The sequence below is a fragment of the Lutra lutra genome, chromosome 8 (assembly GCF_902655055.1).
Source record: "Lutra lutra chromosome 8, mLutLut1.2, whole genome shotgun sequence".
NCBI lineage: Eukaryota > Metazoa > Chordata > Mammalia > Carnivora > Mustelidae > Lutra > Lutra lutra.
The window spans coordinates 13,864,087-13,880,941 of NC_062285.1; the positions used below are offsets into that span (position 1 = coordinate 13,864,087).

The following is a 16,855-nucleotide window of genomic DNA, read 5'->3' on the forward strand; positions in this document are numbered from 1 at the left end:
TCTAAGCATCAATATCAATATTATTCATAACATATGTAGTCTTCTGGTCTTCCCTGTTCCACCCCCAAATAGCAGTTCAAAGAATTAACACCGTCCACCTCTTTCTGACTGGCAAGTTTACAGGTTTTTATGCTATAACTAGTATTTGACCACTAGCCCTATTTAGGGTCTGTAAAGTTGTTACCATCTCTGTGACCATTAGGCATTTTAGTTCTCCTCAGGAGATGTTTTTATAAAATACATTAGCACCTGCTTTCTACCAAGGAGTCCGTAATCTAATTTCCACTTGGGCTCCAAGCTCAGAGAGGAGTGAAGGGCAGTGGGGAAGATACTTGCAAACGACAGTCTTCATGTATTGTTACAATTACGTCTGTAAGAACTGTTGGAACAGAAAACTGAAAACTGCAGAGAATGATAGAATTCTGGAATAATTAACATTTTCGGGGCCCATTGGACATGGTAGTGGTAGGGGGGTTGGAGCGCAGGGGTTAATGTCTTGAGTCTTTTAACGGAGCCATCAGACAAAGAAATGGAAGCTTCGATAAATGAGGCCATCCTTGGGTGCGTGCTGCGGGTACACAGAGAGCAGTTTGGACCGACTCTGTAGACCTCCCCAGCTGATGGTGGACAAGAGGGTCGGGGCCGCCAGGGGCTGGTTGTTGGCCCAGGCTGTGCAGCCTTCGCGGCTCATTTGCTAATCTGTGGGGAGCGTTCCAGAGGCGTGAGCGGCTCTGATCTCACGTTTCCTCCTTGCTGCGCACGGCCGCCAACCCCGGGCCGGTGGGGGCGGCGGCGGCGGTGGCAGCTGGATGCCCAGGACGGCTGGGACAGCTGGCAGCCTCCAAAGCAGGTCTCTCACACCCTTTCTCTCCGAGAGCCCTGCCGGGATTCGCCGGCAGCCTGCGGGGAGTCACGGGGAGGGAGCAAATAGGGTATTTCTGCAGCATACTCCTGCAGAAATCAAGAGGACATGTTGTTCTAACCTGTCAAACTCTCTCCCTCCATTTTTTTTTCACATCACCGTCAGTGAAGGGAAAATTTGAAGCACGAGAGATTCAGGTGCCTTGGGAGATCGAGGTCAAAAAAATAGAGAAGGGAGTCAAGCCATGGAAGCCTCAGACTTACTTCCCAATTTTCCAGTGGCAGGTAGCAGGATGAAATGGCCTTTTGATATCCTGAGGCTGGACACACACCTTGGAATTAATCTCTCTCTCTCTCTCTCTCTTTTTTTTTTTTTTTTTTTTTTTTTTTTTGCAGAGGTTTTCATGCCAAAGTTTCCAGAGTGTTAAATAGTGTGTGATAATAGATGCCACATTCATCCAGAAAATGCATATGAATTGGGAGAGTAGATTAATGGATTGATTTGCTAATCTTTATTAATTTCCTCGCTTTAAAGATATGGCTTAGGGAAAGAGAAATGAAGGGGCATCGGGAGGGAGAAGCGGCTGTGATTTCAGCTGTGAGCTCTAATGAAATGGGGAGTCAATGAGGCAGAGACAGGGGAGAGCTGTTCCAGACCGCGGCCCCCGGGCGGCAGCTTTCTCACTTTCCCTGGATACATAAACTGACAGGGTCAGCATCAGAGGGCCTGGTAAAGAGCGAAAAGGTAGAAGGGCACTGTGCACAGCCACAGGGAGGCAAAACAAAGCCCGAGAGTGAGTGAGAGCCACACAAATCCCAGTCTCTTTGAAATGCACCCTTTTCCAGCTCCTATCTTTTCTCGGTGTCTAATTGTCTAGCCACATGCCGGAGGCTGATAAGAGCACTCCAGTCCGGCAGATAAGCTCTGTATTGACTTTTGTCCCTGCTTTCCCCATTGCTTTCCTTTATCTTGTTCCGCCCATGCTGGCTCGAGAGACTGTCATCCCCGGGCTTCACACAGGTGTCCGTAAGTGGAGGCCACCTTCTTATCAGATGCTATTTCCATAATTGATCATCTTCTAAAATTTTTTCTGCCAAGCAAATCACAGATTTAGAGATAGGCTTTTATGGGGCAAGACAAGGAATGGAATTCTAATGAGGTATTTACAATCACATTTAAAATAATAGCCTCAGGAGTATTTGGATGTCAACTCCTTTAGAGTTTCAGAGAAATCTAGAAGTTAATTAGATAAGCCTTGCTAATGGACTCATCGTCCCATTGAATATATCTTCATGTATCTTGTTGACAAGGCAGTGATGTTGACTGTGTCCCGCTTTATTTTAAATCACAACTGTGAAGGAGTTCTGTTGTTTGTAATCAAATATTTGGACCGAAAAGAATCAACAAGAGTTAGATTTGCCCATGCCCTCTATAGGCAATCATCACCTTTTGAATCCAGGACAAATCACTCAACAGAGTGTCCTATTTTCCCATTTTTGCCTTGTCTTTTGTAATCATCAGTCATTTGTCACTGATATCATTATGAATATTGGCATGCCTGGCGGATGTCATGCTATGACTGATTCCCAGAACAACTTCAACAAAAAAGGATTTTTAGCAGCACGAGTGTAAGCAAGAATAGCTTTGGATTACATGAGCATTTTTAGTTTGCAACTGTATTGAAGGGATGCTAGGAAATAAACTAGCATACGCATTGCAAACCCCACTTGTTATTTTTTTTTAATAGGATAATGTTTAGGGGAAGTTTTTTTTTAGAGTGTGTTTTAAGAAATACCAAAACCCAAAATAGTCCCTCTTGTTAGATGAAATGCTCCTTTTGGGTGTGTCTGTGTGAACGCACCTACACACACACACACACACACACACACACACACACACACACGCACATGATGGGTTTCTGTATATGGATTTCCTATTACTGAAGGATATTTCAAGGTTCTTTAGCTAGAGTGATCCTGTGTTTGAGAGGTATTTAGTTTCACTGGATGCAGTCCTGATTCTGGTTTTCCATTATATTCAGGGCATCCCAGATATTTCAATCAACTTTCCACTGGACTGGATATGGTTGGATTAGCAGCAGACTGGCTGACATCAACAGCAAACACGAACATGTAAGTCGTTAAATGTGGGGTGTTTTTTTTTTAAATCCAGGATAATTATTAGTGAGATTTCGTGGTCTTTATTCTACTTCTCATGTGAAAATCTCTTTTTAATTAGGTAGCCCCTAACATAGTGATACAAACTTCAGAAGTATATGGGTGTTCACTTTAACTTAAAAGAGTCCTGATGTATCTTTCATGCAATCAAAGTTATATAACATTTTTCAAACACAAAAGGCACTTTCTTTGGCATTTTGGATTTATAATTATGTATAATGCGAACAAGAAACGGGACCAGATGATGTCTTTTAAATAGTATTACTCTGTAATGTTCTTTATTTATTCAATATGATAAATGACCCTTGAGCATTAAGCTCTTGACTTTAGGAATATAGAAAAATGGGCAACCTTTAAGAAGACATAATTTTCTCTCTGTTCAATGTTATAATCAAAACCTTTGTGAATGTAGAGTTTGAAAAGGGATGTACAGTAGTTCTATAGATGTTGTAACAATGAAGTATTTCTTCGAGTTATATACATACATAAAATGTGGCCATTACTACATTTCAGGTTCACCTATGAAATTGCTCCAGTCTTTGTGCTCTTGGAATATGTCACGCTAAAGAAAATGAGAGAAATCATTGGCTGGCCAGGGGGCTCTGGTGACGGGATATTTTCTCCTGGTATATGATATTTCAACCTTTCTTTGTATTTTTTCTTCTGATATGCAGTGCCACATTATGAACACAGGAGCGATTAAATACCTAGTCTCTATTTCTGCTTATGTTAAATAGGTTATGTTGATCAAAAGCATGAGTGTGATAATACATGACCATTGACCATGCTTCCAAGCCAACTCCCCATGCTTGAGCAATAGTTATTTGTGTTCAGAAAGAGGATAAACAGGTGGAAATTTACCCAGTCTTTCTACTGTGATCCTATCTAGAAGATGTGTGGATCATGAAGAACAGAAGAATAAAGATTCCTCGTAAGGGAATTCACTCTCTGAAACTCTTCCCACAATTAGTGAAAGGGTAGCCTCATTTAATAAAGACTTCTCTGTTCCGGGATGCATTATGAGGCACAGCTATGTAATAGAGCGTAGGTACTCTGTCCCTTTCAAGTAACAACCAGAGAAGCTGATTTACATCAATTTCAAGGAGGGCAGAGAGTGACTTGGGAAACCATTTCTTAAAGCTGAAAAGGAGGGTGTTGATTCCTTCCAGAGGCTTCTCTCGCCTCCCCTTCCTGCATCCTGCTTTTTATCACCAGCGACTGGATTCTAAACTCCATTGTTCACACCTCTTGCAGCCAAGAGAATCAACCTGACACAAAAAAGCTTTGCCCTTGGTTCCGGATCTGTATGTGACCTTGGTTTTGACGCAGAGAAGAAATAGAAGTTAGAAAGGTGGTTGGGAGGGAGAGTCACTGACCCGTGGAAAATAAACCTGGTGCGCAGACTATCACCTAATCAGTGGCAGGAGAGGGTCATCAGAATGGGGCCAGCGCTCCGTGCATGGAGACTGGCCCTGTTGGGGTGGCCACAGCCACTCCCGCCATTATGTTAGCAAGGGCCATGTCAGGATGTCCCTTCCACAAACCCACAGAGACAAGTGGATGATGAGGGAGAGAGAAAATAAAGAACAGGTTGAAAGAAGAAATGATAGGCAGGCAACAGTGGCCTCAAGGGTAGGGCTTAAATTAAGCAGCCTTACCTACAAGCTTAGATCTGCTATTATATTTTATGCTTTTAAAGATACAACACCATTTTTCAGGTGCTGAAGGAAAACATGTTAGTTAAATGGAAGGGAAAATTAGCCTTTTTTTTTTTTTTTTCCATTAAACACCAGCTGTGATGAATTTAAAGCTAGCCTTTATTTTGTAAGGGAACTCAGTTCTCCTTTGGAAAACCATTCCCCATGGAGGGAACTTTGTCATCATTGTCTGGAACTGAGGCTCTTAAGGTATTTTTCATGAGGAATTAGGTAGTGTTCAAAGACCAGCATTGTTTCTATTCTATTCTTCCTCTTACAAGGTTGGTTATGTGATTGAGCATCCTGAGCTCTCTTTAGTGGCTCCCAGGAGAGACAAGAGGACAGCTGCTCCTGCCAACCCTGAAAGCTTGGCTAAGAGGGCTTGGGCCAGGCCTAATTTAGCTGTTCTTGGAACCCTCTTGCCCCGGAAAATATACACCCAGAGAAAGAACCCTCTTTGGCAGTTCTGCTAAGTATGGATGCCCCCATCAATGACAGAAGATGATCATGTGGAAAGACTTAACCTTGATCATGGGGCTTCTTCCTTGGAGCCTAAAGATCCATATCCTCTCATGTCAAGATGGAAACCACTGACGTCATGCTAAGTATAATGTAGACATTGCAAAGTGGAGAGGGGACAGAAGAAAAGGCCATTGGCAACCTGTTTCTGCATTACATATACCTCTGCATTACAGAGGAGAGATGGATTATAGCATCCTCGCTTGCAAATGGATGCCTTTCCAGGTAGTCTCCAGCCTTACTCCTAGGATATAGGGTCTTCCAATTTAAGGAGTCGGGATAGGGGAAATCATACCTCGTATGTGCCTGAGATCTGAAAGTCCTATTGCCTGGGACTAAACACAGAGATTTAGGTCTGTGACTTGAATACATAGCTCAGCTCATTTTACTTTAAACCTCCGTCTATAACATCCAGAGGCTTCATGGAAAGTTCTCTGGAACTTCTAGAAGAAATCTGTTTATGTGATGTCACCTATGCCTGGGAGCTGAAGACTACTGGAGTATTCCTCACTACTCAGCAAGTCATGAAGGACCAAAGGAGAAGAAAAGGATATGTTGGCTTAGTCACAAACTTTTCCCTGTCTAACGGGATTTTCCTGACGATTCAGAGCTTGTTTATTGCATCCTTCCTCTCAAGATGCATCTGTCCTCCTGCCTGGGTGGCACAAAGCAGTCTGCTCTAACGATCCAGAATCTTCTTCATGTCTCTCAGGGATCCTAGATCTTTAGACAGAGAATAATTGGAGTGAGGAGACAAAATGAGGAGTGGCAAGGTAGAGCTGGAAGGTTCTTGAATAACTGTGCTATGGTGACGGGTTTTCTTTGTGCTCATCTTCCCCTTTTTCTCCTGCTTCCTTTCTCCCCAGCCTCTCTCACAAGAACAACAGGGGCAGTGCTTCTCTGTTGGGGCTCTTGTACCCCTAGGGGACATTTGGCCATGAATGGAGAAGTTCTCAATTGTCACAGCTGGGCGGGGGTGCGGGGGAGGCAGGTAGTACTAGCAGCCTCTAATGGATAACAGTCGGGGATGCTGTTAAACACCCTGCAGTGCACGGAACAGCACACACCCCCCGCCCCCCGCCGCCCAACAAGCCGTTCTCATGCCCAAACTGAAAAACCATAGGATGGAATGGAATTTCCTTTAAAAGCTGGTCCCTTTCCCAGCAGCATCCTACAACCTCAGCCCTTGTAGACAAGGTGTCTGCTCAAAGCACGCCTGACCTGGATTCTGCTTGCCCCATGTCTCTGGGGTTCAGAAGACATAGAAATTGCCCTTATTCTGACTGAAGACAGAGCCAGGGCCAGGCTGCCTTCTTGCTTCAGGACCCAGGGTGCATGAGGCAAAAGTCATGGCCCTATGTGAGCCATTCAGTTTGGTACAAAGAGCTCTCTGCTCCTCAGCCACCCAAAGGGAAGGGAACTCAAAGCCCAGTGTGTCCCCTATGGGAAAGGAGGAGATAGTGGCCTCACTCTGCCTCATGATGTCCCTGTTTCCATGTCATCATTTCCATTTGCATGCACAACAACCTGTCTCCATCTTATGTTGCAAAAATTCTAAACTTTCCAACAATCTTGGGGGAAAGCTCACTTTTCTTTGCTGGAGACCTTACTTATAAGATACAAACGTTACTGTGTGAAATCCTTGACAATCTTAGGACGACACAGGAAAGGCAATTCAACATAGACTTAAAATTCCCTTAGTTTTGTGTTTTCTTATCATTATGAAATAAGATTTTGTTCAGCTATTACAATTATATTTCTGTGATGTCTTTGAGTAGAAAGAATTTCTGGGGAAATGCACAGATGAGTATGATGAAATGGGCTTGGATGTTTATCCTCACTCTATGAGAATTGTGGATTAACAGTCCACACCATTAGCTACAACAGACTTATCTTTGTGCAAGTACAAGACATTGCCTGAGTTGAAATGAAAAGAAATGTTTTCTCCATCAGGATAAAAATAAGATTTCCACAGGCCTAATGAAGAATGACCACGTTCACATGGTGCGAAGGAAGGCAACAATTTCTCAGTTCTAAAGAACCTCTTCAGAGGAGTCCCAGCAAAAGCAGAATCAATTGGCAGTTCTGTTCAGTTGGGATACAAAGGGGTGGCGTGTGTCCTATGGTTTGGCCCGATGCTCCCTTCTCTTGACCCTCCTAGCCTGAGGATTCAGTCTGAGTTTGAGGATTCAGTTCAAAGAATAACCAATAAATATGGCCTTTCCCTGTGTCCAAGGAGGAGTCTAGGTCAATGGAAATAAAGAATGGTGCTTGCATGTGAAATGATGTTGGTAAGGACTACAAAAGGTCACTGTGTGTTGCTGTTACTTCCTTTAGGTGGCGCTATATCTAACATGTATGCCATGCTGATTGCACGCTTTAAGATGTTCCCAGAAGTCAAGGAGAAAGGAATGGCTGCTGTTCCCAGGCTCATTGCCTTCACATCAGAGCATGTACGTCGTTTCTGTTCTTTCCAAGTTTAAAGTTACAGTCTGTAAAGCCCAAGTGGAAAGAGTCATATTTGGAAATGCTTTATCCCCAGTGAGTAGATGCTTCTTGGGAGAGAATGAGGGGAGAGATCAGTTGAGTGGCACAATGGGGTGAACCCCTTTCTCTTTGAAATGTAGGAAGACCCTCAAAGAGAAAGCAGGATGTTTTACTCCTAGTTTCTACACATCATTTTTCTGTAATAATGTTGTGGGGGGTGGGGGAAGGAAGAGAGGAGAAGCCAGAGTGACTATGAACTCATTTGGACGACTGAGGCCATGATTACATAACTCAAATCTCCGGAGTGTCCCACTGATAACAATCTTTCTGTATGAAAATTCTGACCAGATGTTCTATCTTAATGGTGACTTGCACCATTTAATGCTTATCTTTGGTGGACTTAACCAGAGGATTCACCACTCTGGAGAAATGGCCTAGCAGTCCTATCTGTCATATCTGATCTTCGGGTCAGTTCTGTCTCCGCCCATTACAGCCTCCTGTGTCCTGCTAGGCTGCTAGCCAGGCAGGATGCTGAGAGCTGGGACTTCCTAGCTGAGTGCCACAGCATAGTACTTCATATTCTTTCCATGGCTTTCAAAGAGTTAAAGCCGTTCTCCCTACCTCTGAGGACACATTGAATAAAGTGGCCCACCCTGTTCACAAGCTAGATGGCTTCCCTCTGCTAGGTCTCCAGCTTTCCTTCCTTTGCAGAGATAAAACCACACACGAGCTCAAAGTTATGCTTTGTAGCTGTTTGAGCAACATCTTGGCTCCAAATTCTCCCAACACACAGCCCTGCAGTAAACCAGAGGCTGTTCTTGTCAGGCATTAGTAAGCATTACCTGCCGTGGAATTCCTGAGATTTTTCCTTCACAACCTCTGCCTCAGAGTAGCCTAGGGTCTGGGAAAGAGTTGCCTCAGAGAAGATCAAAAAGCCCTCTGATGGTGGGGGAAATGGGAGATGGGGAAGGTATAGGGGTCTATAGGGAAATGAGAGATTCCTGTAAAGAGACATCAATGGGGAGAGGCAGGGAGTTATAGTGGGAGTCAAGGCACATCTCCATACAACTTTAATTTTTCTGCTTTAAGTGATGTGTGTGTGTGTGTGTCCATAACAAGGGAGCAAAGGGCAAGTACAAACTAGAAACCAGTGAATACAATTCACAATGATAGCAGTAGCCATTGATTCAAAGAAACTAGTGATTTATGTTAACAAATTATCGTCAGTGTTCTGTTTTTGGTCATGTTTTATCATTTTCTTGTTTTGTTCCTTTGCCCTTCCTCAACATACAGAGGTCAAATTTAGCAGAGACATTCACAGCCTGAAATTACCTGCCTTTGCTTTCCTATTTGCTACTTTCCTATTGCTACTTAAAAAATTACCACAAACTTAATGGAGTAAGCCAACATAAATTTATTATCTTATAGTTTTGGAAGTCAGAAACCTATAATGGGTCAGGCAATGCTCTGTTCCTTTGGAGACAGTAGGGGAGAATCCATGTCCTTGTTTTTTCTACCTTCTAGAGGCCACCTGCCTGCCTTGGTTTATAGCCCCTTCTTCCAATTCAAAACCAGCAGCTGAACATCTTCAAATCTCTCTCTCCCGGACCTCTGCTTCCCTCACCACATCTTCTCTGGTTCTGACTCTCTTCCCTACCCCTATCACAAAGATCTTTGTGATGACATTGGGTCCATCCACATAACCTAGGACAATCTCCCAACCCAAGACCCTTAGCTTAATCACATCTTCAAAGTCCCTTTTGCCATGTAAGGTAACATATTCTTAGGTTTCAAGGATTAGGATGTGAACATCTTTGCAGAAAGAGCATTGTTCAACCTATTAAGCCAGTATCTCACCATGAGATAATTTTCATTTTTCAGCTTCTCGGGAGAGAAAACCATGATATATTTTTTCCAGTTACTATTTCCCTATACTATTGTACCTCTAAATAGTTAAATGTTACTCTATTCTCAGTCTCAAAAAGCTCAGATGATCTTATACTGATCATCTTCTTTTGGCTTCCATGCTGTTTGCATAACCCGAAATGAGCTTGGTTAACCAGAAAGCTGCCCTGTGCTCTCTAGTTTCGTGTGAATTTCTTGGCTCAAGCCTAATGGAAATTGACTTAACCTTGCTCACAAAGCCCAGGTCATGTGGTTTGAGAATAATTCTATGCTATGCCTCCATTTCTTGGTACAGCAAACTAGGAGGCTAATTCTTGACTTCTAAGTGAAAGAAAGGTGATTCAGCTATACAACAGCCATTCCATTCTTCCTCCTCCTTCTTGTACCTTTATCCATGCACATAATTATGAAAGAACATTTGAATTATGAACCTTTCCTAAAATACCAATTGGCTCTAACTCTATACCTATTTTTTTTAAAGATTTTATTTATTTGACAGAGAGAGAGAGAGATCACAAGCAGGCAGAGAGGCAAGCAGATGGGGAGGGGAAAGCAGTCTCCCCACAGAGCAGAGAGCCTGATGTGGGGCTCGATCCCAGGACCCTGAGATCATGACCTGAGCTGAAGGCAGAGGTTTAACCCACAGAGCCACCCAGGCGCCCCTCTATACCTATTTTTTGACAGATGAACTCTTTTTCTAATTTATGATATCCTAATTTATGATATCTAATTTATGATACCTGATATCCTATAACTATTTGACTATTTCCACCACACTTCCAATATACATTAGCTCATTTGATTCTCACGACATTCTTGTAGGACAGGCAGGGCAGAGATTATTATTAGCATTTTTTGAATGAAGAGGCCGCAGGTAGAGCCGGGATTAAATAGTTTTCCTGACTCCCAGGCCAGTGAGGTCCATGCCCCAACTACCTATGTAGAAATCAAATCAAAAGATTCAGTGACAACATCTTGCATGCCACAGCACATCAATTAATTTGGCATTTTATACCTTCCCAAGTAAAATTTCCACCAAGATCTTTTCTTGTACTGTGACTGTGTTGCTAAATTATTACTCTCCTCACTAAAAATAAAACAAAACAACAACAACAACAACAACAAAACTTTACTTATTATCTCACAGGGCTGGACTGGAGGGGACATTTAGAGCTCATTTAAAGCACCGCTATGTCTCATTGAACACTTGATCTAAATCATTCTGGACAGAAAACCCTTGAAGTAGCCTTGCTCATGAAGATTTGGGTTAAGAGGTAACATGATCTCTATATCTAGGTCCTTCTGGGCTCTAGACCTCAGGGTCATTCCATTCCATTCCATTCATCACTTAGTATAATTGCTTCCAGCTTCAGGCCTGCCATAAATTCCTTAATTTTTCCAAGTTTTACAATTACCTTGACTCCACCAGCCCCGAAAATAGATCTTCACAAGCTGAAAAAGATTATCAAGTCACGTAATTCCTTTTCTCCAGGCCAGACGATTTCCATCTTTGCATGGTGGTTTCATTCCTGAGTCCCTTGACCTGCAAGGAGAAACAGTAGTGGGAAAGCTGCTTTGGGATCCAGTGGAGGGAAGGAAGACCAAAGGCTATGGCAGAAGCTGCTTCAAGTATTATCTCTCTCCAAGCTCTTTGAGAGTTTCCAAGGCCCAATACTTTTGAGAATCAAATGAGAGTCTCTTCTAAAACAACTCACCTCAGCTCCTGGGATATAGGAAATGCTACATAAATATTAAGTAAAATTTTTTAAAACCCCACAACCTTACTTATAGATGAGGAACCCAAATCCCAGAGGTGGGAGATGCTTTGCCCAGGGTTTTTAGCCAGTCAGTGGCAGAGTCAGACCTTGAGCCTGTTTCCTGACAATCCTAACACTGTTCTTTCAACTACTGGGTTGGGTGACCTCTACACCACTCTAGCTGGCTGCTCTAAATTCACGTGTAGCATCCTTGCTAAGACCTTATTTTCCACATGTTGGTTATTCTGGTGCTAATTTAATTTCCTGATCTATTGAGCCAGGTCAAGTTACTGTCCTTTCTTCTAGTCTGAGCACTGAGTTTAAAACTTGGCATGTGCATAGAGCCATAGGGATGGAAATGACATTGAGAAACATCACACACTGAGGAAGGGAAGGGTCATCTTTTGTTTACTAAATGGCCCTCACCATCTCTGTTGTACCCCAAAAGCTACCGATCCCTTTTCTGGACACCAACTCAGACAAGAAGTTTCTCTTTGTTGATAAGGAGGTCGAGCTATTACATTTTTCTGTTTGTTCAAATCCAACTGTTCTCTGGAAATTTTGAGTAGGACTAAATTAAACAAATAGTATTGCTACGAAGAACATTAGAAGAAGTAAATATGGGGCGCCTGGGTGGCCCAGTGGGTTAAGGCCTCTGCCTTCGGCTCAGGTCATGATCTCAGGGTCCTGGGATCGAGCCCCACATCAGGCTTTCTGCTCAGCAGGGAGCCTGCTTCCCCCTCTCTCTCTGCCTGTCTCTCTGCCTACTTGTGATCTCTCTCTGTCAAATAAATAAATAAAATCTTTAAAAAAATTTTTTTTAATTTTTAAAAGAAGAAGTAAATATTATCACTGAGTTGAAACAAGAGATAGCACTCTGAGTAAAGAGTTTTAAGATTATTTTCCTCCCCAATATGGAATCACAAAAAATCAGAATTGGAAAGGATCTTAAAGATTGTCTGATTCCATACTCGTTCTTTGCTGGAATCTCATCCTTGTCACCGAATCGTCAGTAATAGAGGATCTTGGCAAAAATTAATCTGATGAGTTTAGAGTCCCTTCTTGAAACTAGGTTTAGAGGGAAGTTAAGACTCTGGCTGAATAATTCGCATCTCTGCTTGAATCCTTCGAAAGCCCAAATAACCTTCATTACAAATTCCTCTTATTTCTTTGTGTGCAACAAGCTCTCCCAGAAATAGCCTCAGTGAAACAGCGTATTTGCATTGAGGAAAAATGTTCTTCATAATCAGGATAGGTAGTGGGATCTTTTAGGCAAATCACCACAACTCACTCTACTCTTCACAGCCAGTCACCTATGTTCTGCTGAGACCCCCTCATGGCCTCCGCCCACTTACACAGGGAGATGATTGTAATAATTGTTTAGAAAGATGGTTTTCATATCACAACACTACGTGAGAGGGCTCCATTCCAAAAACAGATGTTTTTTATGTTTAAAAAAAAAAAAAAAGAACTTACAGTGACCCAGGCAGCTTGGAAAGACAGCTCCCATGTAATGCTCTCCATTAGACAGAGGCTTAGTCTGACAGAACTTCAGTAAGTGAAATTGTGAGCTAAATGCAGGTTACCTTCAGCCTCTGCATTCCCACCTCCTGTTCATTTCAGGGCCCTGTGTTATTTTCTCCTTCTATTCAATCCTGTCAAGACCTACTCTTAGGAAAGAGCCTGAGAGTCCTGTAAATTATGGGTAAAACCTAGGTGTGGCCTCTTGTGGGGGCATTTCCATTGCAGTAGGAGACAAAGGCACAAGGCAGGAAGGCACAGTGCGGCCATGGGGCCATGGGGCGGTGGGATGTGTTCTTTATACCTTCACTCAGTATGCTCTGTGCCAGGCATTGCTTCAGGCACTGGGCAGACAACAGTGAACAGAAGAGACCCAGTGCCTGCTCTCAAGAGGCACATAGTGTACAGTGGGGGAAGGAAAGGACGGGGGTCTGGAAGGGACAGTCACTCTTCTCAGTGCCCCGAGACGACACTGAGTGATCACTATAACTGAATTCATGCTCAGTGCTGATGTCCACATTTGTCACCAGATATCATCCTTGGATCTCTCCTCATGTCAACTTAATCTTCGTACTCATCATTCTTTTAGGACTTACTTAGGGCACAAATTCACAACAGGTGACTTTACACTGTACAACTATGAGTAATAAGTAGCAGCCTCCCAGAAACGCCTTGTACCAGATCCATATCATGTCAGTATCACACAGAGTCTCTGAGAACATGGTTTGGGGATCCCCTATCCTCCAAATCATTATAATTAGAAATCAATGAAGTGGTCTCACAGAGTACTAGCTTCTTTGTAAATCAGATGCTTTAGAAAGCAGAACGCCATTTTGAGGCCACTCAATGAATAAAAGCAAGGACAAGGACTACCAGTCTGTCTAAGGCAGAAAAAGCTATCATTTTCCTAAATCCCAGGATGTATAGAGAGCAAATCAATGAATGTGTGGGAGAAGTGTGGAGAAGAAGAAGACTGTTAGTCCTAATATCGTTGAGTGGGGCAGGGTGTCCAGAGCATGTGGAGGGATCAAAGAAGCAAATTTCAACTCATTCATTGGTGGGCTTTAGGACCTATTTGTTGGGGGTCCTGATGTGTAAGCCCCCACCCCATTCATCTCTGTTCTATATCTCTACACACACCTCATTCACTCCATTCACAAAGGTGTTCGAGTCCAAGGACAATCAATAGGCCTTAGGGCTAGAAGACAGAGCTTTTGACAGAATGTCAGAAGAGAGAAGAGCTGAGATTTCCAACTTAGTGTGCCCTTTTTCTTCTTTTGAAGTTATGAGTTGCTTCTTCCCCAAAGCAGCTACTTTGGCTAGAAGGGCCTATAGCTGTTTCCTACTTGGGAAGGACCCCATCTTGGGCCTTTTGGGGTGGGTGTCAAGAAGATCTCTGGACTTGCTTTTATAGTGGGCTTTAGATGAGAGGTGTTGGGGTCTATTTAGCCCACGATTGGCTCCAATTACTAAAGCCACACCTCAGTATTGGGATTTGTGGCCAGAGATTGATGGCAATAAGTAGTGGACATTTTTCTGGACTTGCTAAGCATATGGTCAAATTCAATCAATATTTGCTAATAATAAATATTTGCTAAACCAACCACCAAAGTCCTTGCCCTCATGGAACCTATGTTCTAGTAGGGGACAGATAGTAAACAAGTATTTACTCTAATGTCACATGCTGACAAGAGAATAGGGCAGAAGGGGGCTGTTTGACAAGATGGTCGTAAAAGGTCCCTGTGGAGAGGATATGTAGTCGCAGGTACCTACATCAAATGAGAGAGGGAGCCACATAAATATCTGAGGGAAGGGGACGCCTGGGTGGCTCAGTAGGTTGAGCCTCTGCCTTCAGCTCAGGTCATGATCCCAGGGTCCTGGGATCAGGCCCCGCATTGGGCTCTCTGCTGGGCAGGGAGCCTGCTTCCTCCTCTCTCTCTGCCTGCCTCTCTGCCTACTTGTGATCTCTCTCTCTGTCAAATAAATAAATAAAACCTTTAAATAAATAAATATATATATAGCAATGGAATGGAATAGCAAATACACAGACTGAGAAATGGAATAGCAAATACACAGACTGAGAGGAACAAATTTAGCAAGCTCACCAAAGACTGGAGAGTCCAGTACCATCAGGTAGAGAAAGCAAGAGGAGGGGAGGCAGGAAACAAGGTAGGGAGGTAGCCAGAGACTGAGGGCTGTTTTAATAACCTTTGTGTCTCCAGGCTTAGCAGAGGCTTTCCCTGAAGCCCTGTGATCCACCAGGCAGTTGAATCTGTGTCTCAGTTAAGTATCTGGATGTGACCAACAATGGTCACATCCAGATACTTAACTGCTTATCTAAATTGCAATAGAGGAAGAGAAACCAGCATGTCAAGAGACTGAGTGGTTTGTCTCAGAGCTTTCCACTGCTCCCCTCATTCTCTCACCATCCCTAAAGACAGGACAGATTTATTGTCTCCATTACAGAAGCAAGCAGCGGATGCGCTACCCCAGTCACAGGGCTAGATGGAATGACGGAGCTCCTGCCCCTGCCTCAGCCTATGGGCTCTCATTCTCATGAATTCTTACTCTGGATAATCTCATCCTCCTCAAGCCCAGAAAGCTTGCTTACTTTGTAAAGACAATTATTTTATAACCATAAAACCCCATGGTCATTTGCACATCTTTCAAATGTTAGCTGAATCATGTAATCTGTATCTAGATTACTTATGATATTTTTAAAAAGATCGAGAAATTAATCTTCCATCAACCTTAAAGTTTTTCTTTAGTAAAAATAAAAATCAGATGGGTTTTAACATCTGTTACCCAAATAAAAATATGAGTTAGTTCTAAATAAGCATTAGGTTCTATCAAGTCTAATAATATTTTTCCAAAATCAGGGTGGAGGAGATATTCATTAACTCATTCCCCAGCCGTTTTTTTTTTTTTAAGATTTTGTTTATTTATTTGACAGAGAGAGAGAGAGCACAAGCAGGGGGAGTGGGAGAGGGAGAAGGAGAGAGAGAGCCCGATGTGGGGCTTGATCCCAGGACCCTGAGATCATGACCTGAGCTATTTATTTATTTATTTGACAGAGAGAGAGAGAGCACAAGCAGGAGGAATGGGAGAGGGAGAAGGAGAGAGAGAGCCCAATGTGGGGCTCGATCCCAGGACCCTGAGATCATGACCTGAGCTGAAGGCAGACGCTCAACTGACTGAGCCACCCAGGCGCACCTCTGTACCCCCAGCCATTCTAGTGATGAATGACTGATCATTACCAGGGCCTTGATGATTTGGGGACACATCTGACTCCCTATGGCTTTCAATTTTTGTTCATAGCTTTACCTTCTGAAGCCACCCTGAGCCATCGATCCCTTTTCTCTCACCTTGACACCACATGTCCCTATTGCCCTCTGCTCATGAGCAGGCGTCCTCTGAGCTCTCTCCAGATGCCAGTTTCCGGGCTCTTCAGCTTCCAGCCTGCTGCTCTGCTGTGGTTCATCAACAAGTAGTTCCATTAAACGTGGTGCCAAGGATTAAAAATGATTACACTTGTGCTGTCTCACCAGCACGGAGACGTGCTATTGAAGCTGTTTTCACTGTTTCCTCCTCATTAGGTCGAGTCTTTTTTATCAACCCCCCACCCCCAACCGCCGCCCTCTGGCCCCTTGCTTGCCATGGTCCTTACTATTTGTGGATAACATCTAGTGATTTCCCTACTCCTTTCCCGAAAATGTAAACAGGCTCAGTGTTCGGTCCCTGATCTTCTATTTTCATGCCTCATATCACCTTTGTTCCCCATCTTGAAGCTTTCTCTTTGGGCCTGTGTTTTTCTTTAAGTGTGTGGCGTTTGCTACAGTGATCAATTATCCTAGGTAATTGCTCCTCATTTGAGCATCCCTATTCTTTCTCATTAAAGACCAGACAAGATTACTGCCTCTCATTGACCAG

The 16,855-nt window shown here is 43.3% G+C and overlaps 1 protein-coding gene across 1 annotated transcript in view; it reads left to right on the top strand.

Annotated features, from left to right (window-relative positions):
- Nucleotides 1-16,855, top strand: part of GAD2 (glutamate decarboxylase 2) — a 73,426-nt gene that overhangs the window by 5,080 nt on the left and 51,491 nt on the right. The window contains exons 5-7 of the mRNA XM_047740173.1: nucleotides 2,904-2,994; nucleotides 3,553-3,665; nucleotides 7,593-7,708. Of these exons, the coding sequence (XP_047596129.1) occupies nucleotides 2,904-2,994; nucleotides 3,553-3,665; nucleotides 7,593-7,708 (320 nt within the window). The remainder of the gene's footprint in view (nucleotides 1-2,903; nucleotides 2,995-3,552; nucleotides 3,666-7,592; nucleotides 7,709-16,855) is intronic.